Raw genomic sequence first — 19,271 nt, 5'->3', positions numbered from 1 at the left:
GTTAACCCATTTCCCACCAAGTTTCCAGTGGTGCTTATGATTATGTTTCTGCCAAAATACAAAATAAAATCCATCTCATCATAACAAAGAAAAGAGATGATCAGCACTTACATTGTCTTCAATCAGTTTCAGGAAAGCTGAAGCAGGCTGAGTCACAGTCCCAGCAGGAGAGTCCAAGGTATCTGTGAAGTACCTGAAATATAACAGATGGAAAGCTCTCAGAAAGTCAGCTCGGGCTGCTTGGTGTCATCAGGAACTTCTGGAGCTCCAGTGGCTGGGCAGGGAATGCAGAACCAAGAGGTGCATGCTTCATGTGAAAGTACAGTGATGGAGACATTGAGAGCTGGACATACAATTGATTTGGTGACATTTACACTGACTTCTGGTGATAAATTGTGAATACAAAGAATCCCTTCCATCCTACTCAGCAATTCCCAATGTAAGACGAGTCATTTTTTATCTCATAGCTGAAAAAATAGCTGAAGCAAAGAAGACTACTAAAGGCTGTTGGCATCCAAGGACTCTGTTGGCATATGTAATTGCAGCTGTGCTGGTTTTAGCAGAATTCACCTATTTACATCAGCTGTTGTGTATAGCTGTGCTTCTCCAAGATCAGGAGCATGGCAGCCATTTGTAGTAACTGCAGTTGGTAGTATCACCAGCTCCTGAAGTTGCCTGACGCTTCCCTGTGATTGCAGTTGCCCTTACCTTTGCCAGGTATTAATGACACTGGCTAGAATTGGTAGGCTGGCTATGTGCCACCTTGTAGAAATTATCACCAAAGCCAGGTGCCCCTTCCAAGGGTGAAATTAGTGAAAAAATATACTGCTTTGTCTTTGTTATGTGTGTATATATTCGCTATATATGTGTGTATATATATTCGCTACAAGAAGGACATCGAGGTGCTTGAGCGGGTGCAGAGAAGGGCGACGAAGCTGGTGAGGGGCCTGGAGAACAAGTCCTACGAGGAGCGGCTGAGGGAGCTGGGCTTGTTCAGCCTGGAGAAGAGGAGGCTCAGGGGTGACCTTATCGCTCTTTTTAGGTACCTCAAGGGAGGCTGTAGCGAGGTGGGGGTTGGCCTGTTCTCCCACGTGCCTGGTGACAGGACGAGGGGGAATGGGCTTAAGTTGAGCCAGGGGAGTTTTAGGTTAGATGTTAGGAAGAACTTCTTTATAGAAAGGGTTGTGAGGCATTGGAACAGGCTGCCCAGGGAAGTGGTGGAGTCACCATCCCTGGAAGTCTTCAAAAGACGCTTAGATGTAGAGCTTAGGGATATGGTTTAGTGGAGGGCTGTTAGCGTTAGGTTGGAGGTTGGACTCGATGACCTTGAGGTCTCTTCCAACCTAGAAATTCTGTGATTCTGTGATTCTGTGATTCTGTGATATATATACACACACATATATAAGTATGTTTTCTAGTTTGGTTTCTGCCATCTAACTGCAGTGCTATACTGTTTCCACTACAGAAATTTTGAGTTTTAGCAGGAGAAAAGGAGGGGACATCCCACAGTAAAACTGTGGGTCTTGCTGCCCACTGAAGAGGATCGTGTATCGACCCGCTCCTTATCAGTTCTCCTCACACTGGAAGGAGGCTGTGCCTTATCTTTCCAGTTGGGCTGGGCTCCCTCTCATTTGATCACTGGAGGGAAACCTAAACATGGCCAAGGGGTGGGACACGAACATCTCCTGGTCCAGGTTTATCAAGGACTGTGCAGTAAGGCACACCTCACCAGGAATAGGGTGTCATGTTATGGCCCTTAGTAAATTACTCATCAGCAATGACCGAGTGAGCTGTGTTAATCAAGAGAAATGACACTATGGCCATAATAAGATCCTTACCAGACTTGTGATCGGTTATATTCTGCCAGCTTTACCAAACTGTTTAAAGACTCCTGTGCATTTGACTTCAACTTCAAGAGAAGGAGAGGGTAAGAATAGTCCGTTAAAATAGATTTTATTCTATATTGGATATTATTCTATAAAGTAATTGGAGAGATTATAGAGACAACGATTACCTTGTGATTCTACCTAGAGAAATTACACTCAAGGCTTGCCAGCCTGTTTGACAGGACTGCATTTATTCTCTTTTTGGGTACCACCCAGCACCGTGGCTATTTCAAGCCCAGAGGAAGGTAAGCAGACAAGTACCCCCTAGCAATAAAAACAATTTGACCACCTTTTTATTTTGGACCGGAGTGTCACTGCTGTGAATTGACATAGCTCCGCTGATACAAAGCTTTATGCAGATTTGAAAATGAAGTGCCGGTCCCTGCCCCTTCACTCCAAGGCGGCTGTGCTTACATCCACTGAAGACATAGGGATTTGCTTGTAAACATGCACAAAGCATCATTTCCTGAAAATCATTCCCTTTGACTTTAGGCCTTTCAGAACAAACCAAAAACAATAAAACCTCCAAAGGCAAAAGAAAACATAAAGGTTGAAGAAAAAATGACTTAATTTAGCGATATTAGAGATACACAGAGTGATAAAAGAAAACTTCAAAAAGGCTTCAGTGGAATTTAAGATAAATACATTAATTAAGATATAGTTAACAAAGTAATCTAAAATTTCCTGGATACTTAATGAGTTTGGAGCCACTAAAGCTGCACTGAGCACAGGAGACATAATCAGAATCAGAACTGACACACAGCTCAAAATCATTTCAATTATCTTTTTCACTTACATTAGCCAGAAAAATAGTAAACAGCCATTGGGTTATAAGAAACACAGTCAGGCAACATCAATGGGCAGGAGACAAAGGCTAGGTCATACAGTATACTGAGAAGAGAGCTTGACCTTTGGAATTGAAATATAGGCATTTTAAGCTCCAGTGGAATGTATCAGAATGGCCTTTTTCAACTTAAATGCATAAAAGGTCAAGGGGAGGTCATATTTAGCTTTGGGTTCATCAGCACAGAGCATATCCCAGCCCTTTCTTTATTCATTCTCATTAAAAAAAATAAAAAATAAAGGGGGGGGGGGGGGGGGGGGGGAGTTTCAAACCTCCCTGGCACGGCATAAATATTCATTCTCCAGGGCCAGACTTCCAGTTGGTGTAAACCAGGGTAATCGCACTGACCTAAGGAACTTCTCCCAACTCCTGCCATCTCCGAATCTGGCCACCCTGCTCACTTTCACCTAAAACACAGGACTGCAATTTTGAAACTTTTTTCTGGAGCATAATGCCTCCAACAATAATGATGCATGTTAAAAACTGAGACTTTGACATTTAAACTGTCTCAGGTTTCCTTTGAAAGGCCTGGCAGGAGGCATCCTCCACAAGAACCAAGGAGAGAGTAAATACTGCAACAATCTAGTTTACTCTTCTCTGCGTGTTTGCCCTCTGATAGTAGTTTTATGTCTTTTATAATATTCCCACAATTCTTTTTAGACAGGAAAGAACTTTTCCCTTCCCTTATAAACTGCTTTCAAAGTGGAGAAAGACAGAAAGGCCACTCACAAATGATATTGCCACAGAAGCACTGCGAGGAGACCCAGAAGCCTGCAGTAGGACTGTGCATCCAGAGCAGGGCACCATTTGGCCTCCCAAACCCAACTGCACAAGTATATAGAAATCAGAATAATAGAGGCGATCGGCTAAAATCAAAACAGTGGCCACCTTAATGAAACAAGTACCCACGGCTACTTAATTTGGGTATCAGTTACTCTTCTTTCAGAGGGAAAGGATGAAATCAAACCCGACACTGTTCAGGGACTGCTTCCAAAGGGTCACACTCTAAGTAAATTTCTAAAGTATTGGGAAAGAAAAAATGCCTCTTTTTTTAGGACAGAGAATTCATTTGAACAAATAATATCAGATTTCTGGTGCCTTGGATAACTATTTTTATCCTAAAATGGATAATAGATAGGAGTTTTTCTTTTTTCTTTTCCTTTTTTTTTTTTTTTTGTTTGTTTCTGAAGAGTTTCAGATGACACTATTCAACTATTTTCAGAGACTCTTGGGAAAAACAGCTCACCCCAGGTAGCATTGGTTTTCATATGGCATTTCTTAGTCTTTATCCAATTTCACTTCTGTCCCTCAGCATGCAGGAGAATCAACACAAAACAGTCAATATTTCCCCCCATTGATAGCCACTTCCAAGGAGAAGAATCTCATTTTATTTTTTATTTTGTCTGTAATATGCTCATTCTTAAATGAACATTTTAGACACAGATTCCAAATTATGCATTCATTGGAAAGATTAACTCTGATTAACAAATTCATGCTAAACAACTGTGTTTAATTGGATTTTTTTTAAGTAGCTAAATGTGACTGCCTCACTCAGTTCTTCAATGTGCAAAACAAAACAAAACAAAAAAAAAGTAATTTTAAAATATTTAATGGGGAGTAAACTCTGTACTGGTGACCTGCCTTCACTGGTGATGTACCCTTTTTCCCTGCATTCCCCTGAATATAAAGTTCCCATAATCTAGTCCTAATAATGGTTAAAGTTATCTGTCTAATCAAACTAATTAGCACTGGTGAACGGAGACATAATCATAATAGAAAGCAAATGCCAGTTTTACAAAATGAAAACGCCATATGTGCAGTAATTAGTGAACCACAGGCATTTTTTATAAATCATATTTATTAGTTCGTAAACAAATCAAATCCTAAATGAAATGAAAGTTACCGTTAACAAACACCAATGAATAAACAGATACAATGACTAGTCCTGCTGGGTACACTGAGCAAGGAGCTGCCTAAGGTTAGCCCCCCTCTTCTGAAAGCACCCTTAGAGGTGCTCAAGGGTTTTTCCTGAGTACGGCTGTGTCATCTTCTTTAAGTCACAGCATGGATGTATTAGCTGATCTAGGGAAGCTGCAGCTCGATCGTATGGGCTGTTCTTGTCTGCAGACCAGATGGCCATAAATTAGGGTATGCAGGTTACGTCCACGATCAAAAATGAAGTACTAATAAGTACTCTAATAGTGCTCTGCAGCAGACCAGGATTCACCAGAAACTTAATGTGGATTGTGTCACCTCACATAAATGACGATACAGTGTGAAATATATTTAATAGCTGCCTGTCCTGCCCCACCTCGCCCCCCTGCCAAAAAGTAAAATAAAAAAATGTTGAAATGCATGAACCTCTGTGCGTGGCTTTAAAACCCAAATCTTCCTCCTTTCACTGATGGCGGTCAGGTCATTCCTTAAAGGCGATTATATATATTTAAAAAAAAAAAAAAAAGACAAAAAAGGATTTGTAACGAGAACATTTCTTCAGGTTATAAATTCTCCTAAAAACTCAGCTTAGAGGAGTTTCAATTACACATTGATCACTTCTTTCTCACTAAGCAGCTCAGCATCTCATTGATAAAACCTAGCCAGCAGAGGCACACTTTCAGCCAGCCTCGGACTGAACATACAAAGGGCTATCTTACACCTCAGACACACAGCTTAAATATACAGTACTGAAGAGACACACGGGCAAAACATATAGTACTAGAGGCTCAAGCTGAAAAATCTGACTCAATACTCACAGGAAGACTTAGTTAAAATTAAAAAGGTTTGTAATAGCACACATCATTACATATTTCATCAGAGTTTTCACAGCTTCCCTCTCCTCACAGGAAATACTGGCAGCAGGAAAATAATGAATAGAGATATTTTTGGAGGTACAAAACCAACTTCATTCCTCCAGCCATTTAAATAGTCTATAGTCTGAGACCTCTTCTTTACATTAAGCACTCTTGGATTTAACATATCCTAGCTCTTTCCAAGCTTCTGGGCAGTGACCAGCTTTCCTTTCTACACTACTGCTTGAAACTGCAGAACTTGGGCTTTTGGGTTCTTGAACCCTACTGCTCTTGACCAAATGAGGCCTTCCATTTTTCAAGCTTCTGGAGTCCAGATCTGATAATGAACCTTGCTAAGTCTGCAGACATTCAGACTTAGTCTTAGTCACACCCTCCTTTCTAAGATGAGTGTAGGATGTGGTGAAGCACAGTTTGTGAACGGGCTGCGTACATTTGTTCCATGAGGCCCTGGCACAGTGCGTGCTCAAATCCCTACCTTTGGAGGTGAGAGCACAGCACAAACTTGGGAAGCAGAAGTACAAACCAACTTTACTCCGAGTGGTAAGTCATACTATTCCCTCTGGTGTTCATTCTGAAAACATTAATTAGAGTATGTATTTAATGTGACTCTCCTGTAGTATGTACACGAATAGCTCCAACTAATCTCACCCCGCCCCGGCAATTCCAATGTAGGCTGTAACAATGTCTGAAACATTAACAGTGAATTAATTATAATTGTGCAGTGGCGCCTGGCCACTTTGCTTTCTGTCTAGTTTATCTTTATTTTAGACTAAAGAAAACAACAATGAAAGAACAAACACGCAATAAAATCTGTGCAAGAGATAGAAAGCAGAGTATCCCCATTTTGGTTCCCCTCTTGGCTATACCCCCGTCTGGGCGGGAAGCATGCTTTTTACATTTAGAAGTGCAACACAGAGAAAACAGACCCAAAGCTGCAAGCATGCTGTGCATTTAAATTTGATCCTTTTTTTGTTTGTTTATTTTCCTGTACTTCTTTGGATTGGACAGGAAGCATAAGCATTGCAATACAAAAACAAAGGCCATTTTCATTGTATATTTGGCCTGGCAAAGATTAAGAGGTAATACGAATATTGTGAAAAAGCTTGAGCAGGCAGGGTTGCTTTTTTTTTTTTTTTCTCCCCAGAATAACTGAAATGGATCCACACAATCATCTGAATACTTGTGGATTTTCCAAAACAGCATTACCAACCACATATGGTCCAAAATAGCCACTCTGACTCCATGGAAATCATGAAATTGCCTTTAAAATTATTACATTTAAAAACAACAATAACACAACAGTTGTCTTCCCTTATTTTCGGTCCTCTGATCTCCTTCGGCACTTTTATTTATTTACGTGTTCAAGCCAAAGCTCTCACGATACCTCTTGTTTCCCAGACGTGGAGCTGCAGGACCCTTCCCCAGCCCCCAGGACAAACTCCGGAGAGGCTGAGCACTGCGATGTGCCCCAAAGCCTCCCAGCTCTTACAGACCCCTGGAGCCGGCAGAAATGCCACGAGAGGAAGCCTGAAGGGCCCCCTGGGGTGGGATTGTTGCACTCACACCATCAGGAGCTAAGGCTGCGTTGGCAAAACACACTTTTTGAATCTTGTTGTCTCTTAAATAGGTGTGTTGAAGCTGTTTGCTGAGGTGGTAGCAGTCAGGAGAGGAAGACCTTATATGACAGGGAATCGGAGGCGAGGGGAAATATCCAGCTGGTCAAGCCCCTCCAGAGCACTCAGATGCTATCAGCTTCCAATTCTGCTGTTTCTGGAGAGCATGCGGAAGGTATGAAGTAACCTGAACTCCCACGGGAAATGCCATTGCTAAAAAAATGACGGGACGCTTGCCCTGTGCTGTGGTGCTTCAGCAGGACCAGCCCTGTTCCTGCTGAAGGCCCAAGGGGAGTTTGCCAGCATCTGCCGTGAGCTGGGAAATACCTGACGCTGCCACGGCCCGGTGAGCAACCAGGAGAGGCAGCGAGCAGACCTCCATCGATTTAAATAGCCATTAAGTGTTTAACTGACTACCTAAATGGGGTTTGTGGCTGCTTCACATTAAAGCTGGTAGATATCAGCGATCTGACCCCAGCATTGTAAACAGCAAGACAGAACTTTAATTTGCTTATCCTTTGAAGAGCGGCCTTTTAGCGTCCTAATAAAGCAGGATTCTAATCCGCACAGGATAAACTACAGCATGTTTTAAATAATTATACTGCGTGGTTAAACAGTCATTACTGTAGGAGGACAAAGACCAAAAAGATTAGTTCATACTAAATATTTCTCTTAAACGATGTTCTTTTCCCCTCCTAATTTGGTTTCCTTACAACAAACTTTGCCTTCACAATTATTCCCTTGATTACTGTAACGGTGCCAACATAATTTAGTATTTGGGGCTGGTACACAGAGCCTGGCAAAAACCTGACTCAAGCAAGTTTTGCTGCAGATTGGAGATTCGGCTTACTGCACAGAAAGCAGTTTTCTATATGAAAACTATTAAAGTATATGAAGAGTAATTAAAAGCATCAATTACAAATGTGAAATACAAATAATTTTGTATTAGCCAGGAAACTTAGCCTGAACGTACTAAAATGGGTACTTAAAAGAAACTGAGATGTGGGCTGCCACTGATTCAGAGCTTTAAAATACTGCCAAGTGGTGTCTAAAAGTATCATTTGATGTGGTATTTATAGGGAAGTAATTTATTCTTACAATTTAAATTAGTCTAATACACTGTCGCTGTGTTCATCTGTATGAAGATACCCGCGAGTCCCACTGCTGTGCTGAGAGTTGCACCCAGTTCTGCAAACAGACTCCTCTTCCTGCTCATGGCAAAGCCACAACCCGATCCACTTTACACTCCCGCTTCACCGTGCCAGGAAAAAGGGCAACAGCTCTATCTGCTGCCCCCCTCCTTTGTCATATTTTGCTGGAAACATCCATTTTCACTGGGAAACAGTAACCACATAACTGATATTTCATCTAAAAATCAACCCATGAGAATTATGAACACATTTAATGGTTCTGTGGCAGGAATTTCCTGTTTTATATATAGCTGTATAGCTTTTCCTATGGAGATTAAGTGCAAAAGGACAGACTCACTGGTTCTGCAGAGCGATATTCCAAGAATGGCCGAGACACTTTGCACCAACCCTTGGCAGAGAACAGCAAAGCAGGCAGTTATCCGCCGTCTCACACACAATGCTCCCAAAGGTTGTGACTGAGATTTTTATGGAAAACAAGAGTTCCAACAAACTTTGGTTACCTTGCTATTGCTAGACCTTGCTACTGCTTGGGAGATTACTGCTATTAGTCTCCACAATCGGGTGCTGCTTGTCTAGATGCTATCTACTTATCAGGTTGCTGGCAGCAACACACACTCCTGCGGGAGAGAAGGCACAAAAGAAAATTCTGGATCACTTCATGCCAAAGTGAGAATAATCTCTCTTAGCATGTGTGCACACAAACACATGTGCAGTATTGAGAGAAGGAGAGAGAGGGAGCTGCTGCTGGAAAACGCATGACACCATTTGCCTGCTGGCATTCACGCCTTGCTAAGGTTCTGCTCAACAAAACGAGTACTCTTCTGCTTGTCTCGCTTTTACTTCAACTTCACAAAAACAAAGAGTTCTTCATGGAGATGAAGCAGAGCAACTTTTTTGTGTAACACCCTCCATCTGAACTGAAAGACAAAATGGCAGTAGCCTGACATAAACACCAAAAAGGGAAGGTTTCAGAGAAGAAAAAAAGAAAAAGAAAAAGAAAAAAAAAAAAAAAAAAAAAAAAGCTGTGCTGAGGGATTGGCCCTACAATGTATGGCATCATGTCCATTGAATAGTTTACAGATTTATTACCAATCCATGTATAAAAAGGGACTGAAACTTTCCCTATAGCTGTTAGCTATAGGGAAAGCATAGGCTTTTTGGGGCTTCATGAACCAAGAAGTTAAAAGAGAAGGAAATAGATATATGAAGTATTCGCTGATGTTGATGTGGGAGAACAAACACTTGGGACCGCCTACCTCACCTACTGACATTTAATACAGTAGAAGAAACAAAGTTTTGTCTTGCTTTTTCAGGTAAATGGATGGTGTTTCAAGAGCCGGAAGATCCAGTAACTGCACGCTGACATCCTGTCCCAAGAAGAGCTCAGGAACTGAGTTTGAAATGGCAGATTGCTCGTCAGGCCCTTTCAGGATGCCACCCCCCCACACACATCCCCTCACCATGTGCTATGGTCTGCCCTCTGCTCGCCATCAACTCAGAAGCTGAGAGACCCTTACCTGGGAGTGCGATTCTCAAATGCCAGGAACAAAATAAACAGGAGCAAGCAGCTGGGATGCATTCACTAGTGACACGCTGCATCCAAGCAGGGGCATGAAAAGAGGAATTAAGGGTAAGAATGGCCTGAGAAAGGGGCTGTCTGCTTTGGAAATTACACCTGCAGCAGAAGTGAGAACAGCTTACTCAGAAGGCTGCATCACCAGCATGGAAGAAGAATAAAACCAGCTGCTGCTTTCAAATTTCGTATTTTCTGCACGTGTAAACATGGAGAATCAAATAAAGAACAGATCAGCAGTGACATCTCAGCTATTACATTTTGGGCACCAAGGGATTTTGGGTCTTCTCCAAACAGAAATAAATACTCCACTGCATCCAGCCAGACCAAAAATTTCAGGTGAGCTACAGCAAACACAACCCGAAAAGCCAATTGGATGGTTTCAATGCAAATAATGTAACATACCTCTGTATGGTTCGCTGTCCCTCTGCCTCTACCTGTGCAGGTGGGCACCTACCTGCTCCTTATTTTTGACTACATGACCTGGAAAAAAAGCCTCATTCTCACCTCCTGAGTTTAACCATTTACAGGTCTTGCTGTAGCTTTAATGAGATGTCATTAGAAGAAAACAGAGCTACAAAAATGCATGGTTTATTTCGTCAGCTCATCAAGGGAATGATCCAGACTGTGAACTCATGTCCTAAACTAACCCTCCTCAAAGCATGGTAGCAGCAGGCAACTACTTCTCTTGCAAATCACAGTCAATCCTATTAAAATATGTTTTAGAAATGCATATGCTGGATCACCTGAAGAACAGAAGTCTCATCTCCCTTGTATTTTTAAGCAGGACATGATGGTAAATCTTCCAACCAGAAGAGTAATGCATTAACCCACTGTGCCACCTAATCCCTAAGAGTCTCGTTTTGATTGTACAAAAATAATTTAGGGACCTAACAGTTTAAAACTGTCTTTTCTGGTGCCTAAGTGCTTCATTTTAATAGATATTAGCTGTTAAAGATACTCATTTTAACAATGACATTTACAGCTTTAACCAGTCTATCATAGAGCACAAGTGCATCACTTAGCCAGATAGTACTGTTTAAAAAATAATCTACCTGCTTTAATGCATATTGAAGTGTATTAGTTGATGTTGAATTAGGTCATTTTAACCCTTCAGCTTTTTTCAGGAGCATGAATACATTTCAGAGCCATTTAGCTCAACATTGAACTGAAAGATTCTTCCACACAATCATAATATTCGCATTTACTTCCCTTCTTCCATTTAAATTCCTTTCCATTAATTCTTTTCAATTAATTAAGCCTCATAACATCACTGCAAAGAGTTTATGAGCTACCATTCCTCAGCTTGGGACTGCAGATTTAATCCATTTGAGATCAATGGAGTAACACCCTCTTTTTGATGCAGGCCACAGAACTAACCTTCTTCCTATCACAGAGGAGATTCCTACCTCCTTTCCAGGACACTGGGTTGAGACACAGGTGACTGAAGTAAAGCCACACGCCGCCACACGGCATCGTAAACCTTCTGAGAGATCCCAGATGTTCGGATTCCAGTGTATTTGTAACCACAGCCCTACCCTTCTTTTGAAACAAAATCATGAGACAGCAGATGATGAAGAAAATGTCAACGGTCTGTATAAACATGTGCTAGAAATCTAAGAAGCTGATTCTTCCTTTGTTGCTAAAAGCAAAAAAACTGCCATGCTAGATCAAACAGCAAATCCAATTAACACAGTATCTCCTCTCTCGTAGTGGCTCTCTCTTAGGAAAGAATACAAGAATTATGTTACACCATCTCAGCTACTCAAAACCAAAAATTTAAACACTTCCTGAGCCAGACCTTGCATTCAGACCAAGTACCTTTAAACAACCCTGCAGCCTTTTCTGCTCTCTCCCTCTATAACTGCTCAAAGCAGAGGGTTGGGAAATGAAATGAGAGTACGGCTCCCTCGGGAGATGGAGCCTTGGGCCTGCTCAGAAGTTCTCAGCTGATCCAGGGTCATCTGTTGGCCCTCCAGCATTCACAGGCACTGCCGTCGTCTCTCCAGGAGCAACTGGTGGAAGGTATTTTGAGTCTGTGGGAGGCTGTGGGCCTCCATTTCTCACAGGGCTCTTGCAGGGAGGGGAGCTGTACCCTCCTCAGCTGCACGGTGGGAGAACCCTGAGAAAGCAGAAGGCAGTCCCCACGAACTGCCTGGTGCCACTCGCACGAAGAAGTAGGCTGCTGTTGAGCTGCTGACTGCAGGCACCTCACAGGGCTTCAAAGCAGCAGTCTGCAGACACTGTTGGGCAACAGCTCTCCAGACGTGTCCGTATGGGCCTGTCTGAACCAAGGAGGAGGCAGCATGCGCAGCTGCATGCACTCCTTCAGGTCTGCTTCTGTCCCTTAGAGCTGGGTGATGAGAGCTACAAACAGCACCCAGAACGTGGGCACACTACCAATTTGGACAGTGGAATAAGTGAAGTTTTCTCATCTGTTTTCTACTTTTTGCCTAATAATTTGTAAAAATCTCCTGGCTTTCCAGCTGCTGCTAAGTGGTAAGTCACTATTTTTAGAGAGCTGATGACTGTGACTCCACAAAATTTCTCCTGAGCTGTAAAAAACTCACTTGTCCTTGCTTAATCTTGCCCAGTTTACAGCGTAGGTATTGTGAGGGCTCTTATTTTCCAGTGGGCATTACTATGACCACACTGCCAGTGAAATTCTCTGCTATTTGAGTTTTTCAGTACCGGGAAAGCCATGGTCATTAGGTAACAGGACACTCTCCCACCACTTCTTGTAAATGAATTTATGTTTCCTTCTCCTGAATAATATTTACCCATCCTGCTATATGCTCATGTTCTACAGATGTGAACGGCCGTGGTGTTCAGAGCTGGGAGAAAGACAGCTGTCTGGATGGGGAGTATTCTTGTAGATGGAAATTTTGACAAAGGTATCTGCATTTTTTTATATCACATGCTGTGTTTGAACTAACTTATGAGGAACAGAGCAGAAGCAGTTATTTAAATACAGGTGTCTGAAAACTATTAGATTAATAGTTAAAACTGGTCTTCCGTTGGTCTGTCTATACATTGAGTTTCTTCAGAGGTTATTACACTTTTCCAGGAGAGCAACAGAAAGTAAGCAGGACGACAGAGCACATCAGATATATTATTGCTTAGTAGCTAGAGGTTAATAAAGCCATTTTCCAGATACAGAATTAAAAAGAGATTAAAAAAGTCATCTTGTTATCCTGGAAATGATGTAACACTGTGTGCAAAATTCAAGGTTTGACACAAGGGTACAACAACACATGAAAAGATAATTTATCAGGCCCACTTCAGGAAAGTTTCTTGCTACAGGAGTGCAAGCTTCATTTTATCACTTCCTAAAGCTTCTCTGCTTTTCTGAATAGATTTAAGTGTCTGATGTAGTCTGCTGAACGAGAAGTTCTGATGCCATTTAAGTTCAATCCACTGGGTCTTAGGCTACTTACCTGAAACAAGATACTGATACATTTGCATACAGCAAATGACAGCTTGAGCATCTGCAGAAAAAAAGAAAAAACATGCCAGTCCTCTGATAAGTTGCAATTAAGACAAAAAGAACCACAGGATACTTTTTCCGTCAATGGACCATGCAAAACTAAACAGGAAATGGGCTCACATTTCTACCAGAATGCTAAGAATAGCACCAGATAATTCATCCATTAGTATTCACAGAGTTTTAGCAAACTTAGAGCTCTCTGTATGAAGTGCTGGGCAGCCCTGGTGGAGCTGGATAAAAGATGCAGTGTGCTCTGGTGGAGCTGGATAAAAGATGCAGTGTGCTCCCATGGAGCACAGAAGACTTGCTCATAGTAGCCACCGTTTTGTTTGTGAACTGAAATAAATCACCCAAATGGGACATGTAAGAAAACAGTAAAAAGGAAAACAGTAATTCTGAAAGCTAGGAACGAAATTCTCTGAGTTCTTCTTGGGCGACTGTCTGACACTTCTCAATACTTGTGTACTAAAACTGAAGCTTCTTTCTCAGCTTCATTAGAATAAAAATCACATAGGTCCTGCCAGAGGTGCTCTAACACGTAGTTAGTAGGTCAACTTCTCTAGAACTGCTGTGGGAAAAGTTTCTGAATAAACAAACTTTTTTCAACAGTTTGGAAGAACTCTTCCCAAAATTCATATGACTGCACAATTTATTTAGTGAGAAAGATACCACATTCCAAATCCTGAAGCGTATAACTATCGAGGAAGAACAAATTTCATAGATTTTAATTACAAATATATTTTGAGATAAGTATACATAACGAACTATGAACAAGTGACAAAACACTGTGCAACGTGGTGCCAGAGTCTTGTGTGGATGTGTGTACATGCCTGTAAATACGTTATGTATGAAGTTCTAAGGAATAGATATAACATTTGTTAGATAACCAAGTATGGGTTCTAATTTGCGTAATTCCTGGGGTATCACTCCAGGTGTATTAAAATAATGCCAAACTGCCCAAAGTGCTAGCTTTTGGTTCAACAGCTTTGCATAGGCTTCTTTTACATACAGGTGGTGGTTGGCTTTCAGCTGTAGCTGTCCCAAGGAGCTGGTGTCAGGCAAGGCATTCTGAATTTCCATGTATTTCACCAAGGCAAGATGTGAAAAGCAAAGCATATCCTATTACCAAAATCTCAGAGGGTTTCTGAAGTGTTTAAGCTCAGGCTATGTGGTTTCTGTCCACGTATGAGAGGGAATGTCCAGGGTACACAGTTGACAAACGTAACCCTCCCAACAGCCTGTAAGATGTCACAAAGCAAACTGAAGATTTAAAGTGAACATGAAGCAGTCCAAACTCTACTTTTGTTTCCCATCTGGCTTTTTGCAAGAGAAATATAAACAAAGGAGCTGACAACTGCCCACAGGGGATGTCTATACAGCTCAACTACAGGAGCAGCATGTTTTCAGGGACTGGGTGTTTCACCCATCTAGCTGGCAGACTTAGGATCTCAACCTCACTAGCAATGATTTGAGGTCAATCATTCTGATTTGTTTCTTGTTTTCTTCCTCTCAGGAATGTCTTGCCTGGGAAGCAACAACCAGGTGAGATACTTAGCTAAATTAACGCATCTCACTTCTGCTAGGACCTGTTTCTACACAAAACACACCAAGCTCCTTTCTTTTTCACACTCTCTGGAAGTGAGCCTGGGACTGCCTTCTACCGTAGTCATTCAGCTCACGACCTTTTGGGCTCTGGGATCCTGTAGCTGACTTTTTGTCAGCAGAAGCCAGCATCAGCCAGGTATGTAGGAATCTGCAGCTTGGATTTTCAAATGCTTCGACATTAGCATCCACAGTGCTGTTGATTTGTGTCCCTCCAGTTATGACACTGAGGTTGCTAATGTGGTCATTCCTGTAAAACTCATATCCGATTAGCTGAAAGAACAGATGTGCTGCTTCTAAAATTTGCATTACCCATTTCCACCTGTGAGAATAATACCAGCAGCTCGCCAATTACTCATGGAGATTTGAGTTTGAACTCCAGACCCAAATCTTTTTACAAGCAGTAAGTTTAACGAATCAGTAGCGCACTCTGCAAAAATGCAACCGAACTAGAGTTGGAGAAAACATCTGTCTCTGATGTGTGCCATTGTGATGCTTTATGTCAGTTTGCATCAGTCAAGCTTGCAGTTCAACTCTGTTTCAGGTGTTTTTTTTACATGCATCAAAAGGTTTGTCATTTTTCTGTGATTTAAGTAAAGGTAGGTTAGGTAATAAAATTCTGTGGGCTGCAAGCACTGAAGCAAACCTCAGCTTTTAGCTTTATGTTCCCAGATGCCTAAATTTCCAGTGGGTAGTGTGTCATATGTCTAAAGAAAATGAATGCTAATGAAATAGAAAGTGGTGAAAAGCTGCTATAATGGTAGAAAGTTGCTCAGCTAATAGAACAGGTTGTGATAGAAGCAACTGATAGAGCTTTCCCATAACTCTAAAAAATAATTATTTAAATATTTATATGAGCCGAGTGGAGACGTGGGGGTGGAAAGGGGAGATCCATTTGAGTGTCTGCTGTTTAAGTAGTCTGGCGGCCACCGAAAGTGCGCTCTTGCTGCCTTGTGGGTTCCAGGGAAAAACTGCTGCTCTGTTCCCCAGCTCAGAAACCAGCCTGCTGCTGAGCCACACTTCTGTATTACGTTAGGGACAGAGTAATGGATGTTGAACTGTGTGTCTTCAATGGAAATCCTCTCCCACCAGCTGGAAAGCAGAAGTCTGCTTCAGCCCAGAACTGTCATCACATAGGAACTGACCCCAGCCTTTTTAGAAAATTCATGGATTCCCTCAGCTTTTCTATAAAACTGTCAGATTCTTCTACTCTTAAACATTTCACTAAATGCAAGAGCCACAGGGGGCAAAACATAGGCCCTGGCAAAGCCAAGACAGGATTAGAACCCTAGAGTCCATTTAAATCAGTGGAAATGTTTCCATTTCACTGAAGGGATGGCAAAGGGGAGGGGAAATTACAACTATTTGGCCAGTGCTTTTCCCAAGGACTTTTTAAAATTGAATAGCTGGAAATCTGATGCGTTTTCATAACTACCACAAACATGAGCATACAGTTAAGAGAGAGTCAACTTTCCAATCAACCCCCTAGGTCTCCAGAGGTCTGCCACCTTCAGCCAGTAGCTTTTAGAGGATGATGTTTCACTGGTGGATCAAATCCAGACCTGAGCTTGAATCCAGCTGGCACATGCGAGGCCTTCAAGCTGACAAGCTGCTCCTTGGAGCGTTAGCAATTCTTTCCTCTCCTGTCCTAGCTTTAAAGCTGAACATTGGCGGTGCAGTGGACTATTTCATCACAGTATTTCACAATGATGTTATAACACCCACACTTTCTGAACAGAAATGCATAAAGCTCCAAGAAAATTCTGCACCAAAGCTTAGTTCCAGATAAGCCTGTTCCCAAATGAGTCAGGCCCTCCTGTCCTCTGAGAGCAGGGAGCTCAGGTCAACCACCCTGTCCATCCCAGCCAAGCTATTACAGGGCCTTTCTGAACCTCCTGCCAACACCAGGGTCTTTTCTCAGCTCCTTGTCCAGTTTTACTCTAAACAGCCCCGGCGATCTGGTGCCAAAGATCATGTGCAGATACTGCTCCAGGCTGCTAAAAGCTGTACCTGCCTTCTCACACCCTCCTCAAGTGCTCATTTATGACCAAGCAAGTCTTATCTTCAGGAGAGAGGTGTCTTACCTTATTGCTTGCATTGCTCCCCATCACTACCTTCATTGGAATGTAATGGGATAGGTAAACAGAAAAAAAAAAATGTTTCTTCCATATCATTTCTAAACCACCAAAATCTTTGCTTTCAAGCATAGCTCATTACACAAAAAAGCAGGTGGTGATGGCCTGTACTCAAACGGCAGTACTCTGCATGTACCAGTGGCAAAGCAGGGCTTATTCCAACAGAAAGTGACCCCTCTAATGCTTGCATCTTTTTTTGCCTTAAAATGGTGGCACAGCACTTCTCGCACACTGCTAACTAAAACGACGGACTAGAGCTGAGATTCAGTTTCTGGTGATAATTGCCTAGTGCCAACTGCCTTCTGGGTCAGCATCTGCCTTCACACTCAAAAACCAATTCACACAAACACTGGATTGCTCACTGGTGGTGAAGAAGCATTTCATGAACTTTGAAAGTAAAGACAGAGCTTCAGGGTTTCAGTCCAGGTCCAAAATTTATGATGTTTTCTGTGCATCACAGTGCAAGGGTGTGTAAGCCAGTCTTAATGGAAAAGCTTTGGTGGCATTCTAGTTAGCTTTGATTTAAAGCTTAATTTAGGTCCTGAAAAGGGTTAGTGCATCTTTACAGCCATCTTGTAATTCTCCAAGAGTCCTGCCATGAAGTTAGCCAAGTCCACATTTCAACACGGCAGGGTCACTTTCAGATCAAAGAGGTACTTAGACAACTACCAAAATCCACTGAGAAAAGGCTTACACCTTGTCCAAAAATCTAACAAAAATGGAGGCAGGCAATTCACGCTACTATTCAAGTGTATTCAAAGGAGATGTAATGAAAATAGTGTGTCATATATACATACATATATATAGTCACTCACGATGTTAAATGAAAACTGAAATCCTAGGCTGAAAGTGGATCTAACTAAATATTTAAAGCCGAGTATTAAAGCTGAGAATAATTGGCAGCAAATAATTCACTGGGTGAATTCAGCTTCTTTTTTCTGCTTGTGGAACGTCTGCATACAGATTGCCACTTCCTTAGATTTGATCATTAGTTTAAATGAGTCTCAATTTTATAGTGCAATTCTTTCCCTGCATAGGTGGATGGTGAAGAGTCTCCGCTGCTTTCTTGGCACTTTGTATCTGAAGCCTGATCTGTGAGTGTTAGCTGTGAGCAGCTGCACACAGAACACAGCATTGCTTGGACCCACAGTTTGATGTGCATGTCCTGTTTGAACATTTGAGCATGCCAGCTCAGCACTTAGTTTTTACAAGCACTTGTGTGGGTGAGAGTTGACTGCTAAAGTATCAGGAGAAAGAAAATAATAAGCAGAAAGTACTGCTGAAAGATGCTCACTTTAAATACTAGCAAATCCTCAACAATAACACAAAGGGTGGAAGAAGGCTTTTCACCTCTCCTTAGTATAAGCACTTCCAACAATAGCCCTTAATTAGTTAAAAGTAGAGAATACAGCGTTCCTGAAATCAACGCCGAAACCCCAAGTATTTCTGCAGCTGGGATGGAGTAAGCCCACAGGCTGGGGGCCAGCAGGATGGAAAGCAGCTTTGCAGAAAAGCAGCTGGAGGGCTGGTGGAGGACACGCTGAGCACAAGGCAGCAGTGTCCCCTGCAGCCAGGGCAGCCAGCTGCATACAGGGCTGCATTTGCAAGGGCATGGCCGAGGGAGGTGGTGATTCCCCCTTGTTCAGCGCTGATAAAGCTGTATCTGGAGCATGGTGTCCAGCTGAAGGAGCTGCGTTTGCTCAGTCTAAAGAAGAGGAAGTGAAGGAGAGGCATTACTGCTACCTGCTAGGACAGTACAGAGAACACATTGTCAGCCTCTTCTTGGAGGTGCACAGTGATGAAACAAGATGCAGTGGACACAAGTTACAACTTGGGAAAATGCAATTAGGTATCAGGAAAAGCTTTTTTATCTCAAGGGTAGACAATTCTGGCACAGATTGTGTGGAGGGGCTGTGGAGTCTCCATCCTTGGAGATGGAAGCCCGACTGGAAACAGCCCTGAGCAACCTGCTCTAGCCAGACATGCTCAGAGCCGCAGGAAGGACTGGATGCCCTCTGGAGGTCCCTTCCAACCTACAAATTTCCTTGATTCTTTAACAAATATTTCTTTAATAGATATTTTTCCAGTGCTTGGAGCAACTGCAAAATATTTTTATGTCCTTGATCTGTACTTCTATAAGAATTGAAAGACTTTAACAGTAATTTCTGCC

General features: G+C 42.2%; 1 protein-coding gene and 1 long non-coding RNA gene across 13 annotated transcripts in view; both read right to left on the bottom strand.

The window, feature by feature from the left end:
* Positions 1–19,271, bottom strand: part of LOC311437857 (uncharacterized protein) — a 197,778-nt gene that overhangs the window by 48,268 nt on the left and 130,239 nt on the right. For 11 of the 12 annotated variants that reach the window (XR_014693759.1, XR_014693760.1, XR_014693762.1 and 8 more), the window contains 3 exons: positions 13,315–13,365; positions 1,839–1,909; positions 112–193 (listed from right to left, as the gene is read on the bottom strand). Coding sequence is in view for 8 of the 12 variants with exons in the window: in XM_084521652.1 (XP_084377778.1) it covers positions 112–193; positions 1,839–1,909; positions 13,315–13,365 (204 nt within the window). In the remaining 4 variants the exon portion in view is untranslated. The remainder of the gene's footprint in view (positions 1–111; positions 194–1,838; positions 1,910–13,314; positions 13,366–19,271) is intronic. The other variant, XR_014693761.1, reaches the window with a different exon arrangement.
* Positions 231–1,595, bottom strand: LOC311437862. Its single transcript, XR_014693764.1, has 2 exons — positions 1,392–1,595; positions 231–858 (listed from the first exon to the last, which is right to left on the bottom strand). It is a non-coding gene; the product is annotated as an uncharacterized lncRNA (long non-coding RNA).

The sequence above is a fragment of the Aythya ferina genome (assembly GCF_964211825.1).
Source record: "Aythya ferina genome assembly, chromosome: 5".
NCBI lineage: Eukaryota > Metazoa > Chordata > Aves > Anseriformes > Anatidae > Aythya > Aythya ferina.
Note: the sequence above shows the minus strand (reverse complement) of the source record. Positions and strands in the feature narration are given on the sequence as shown.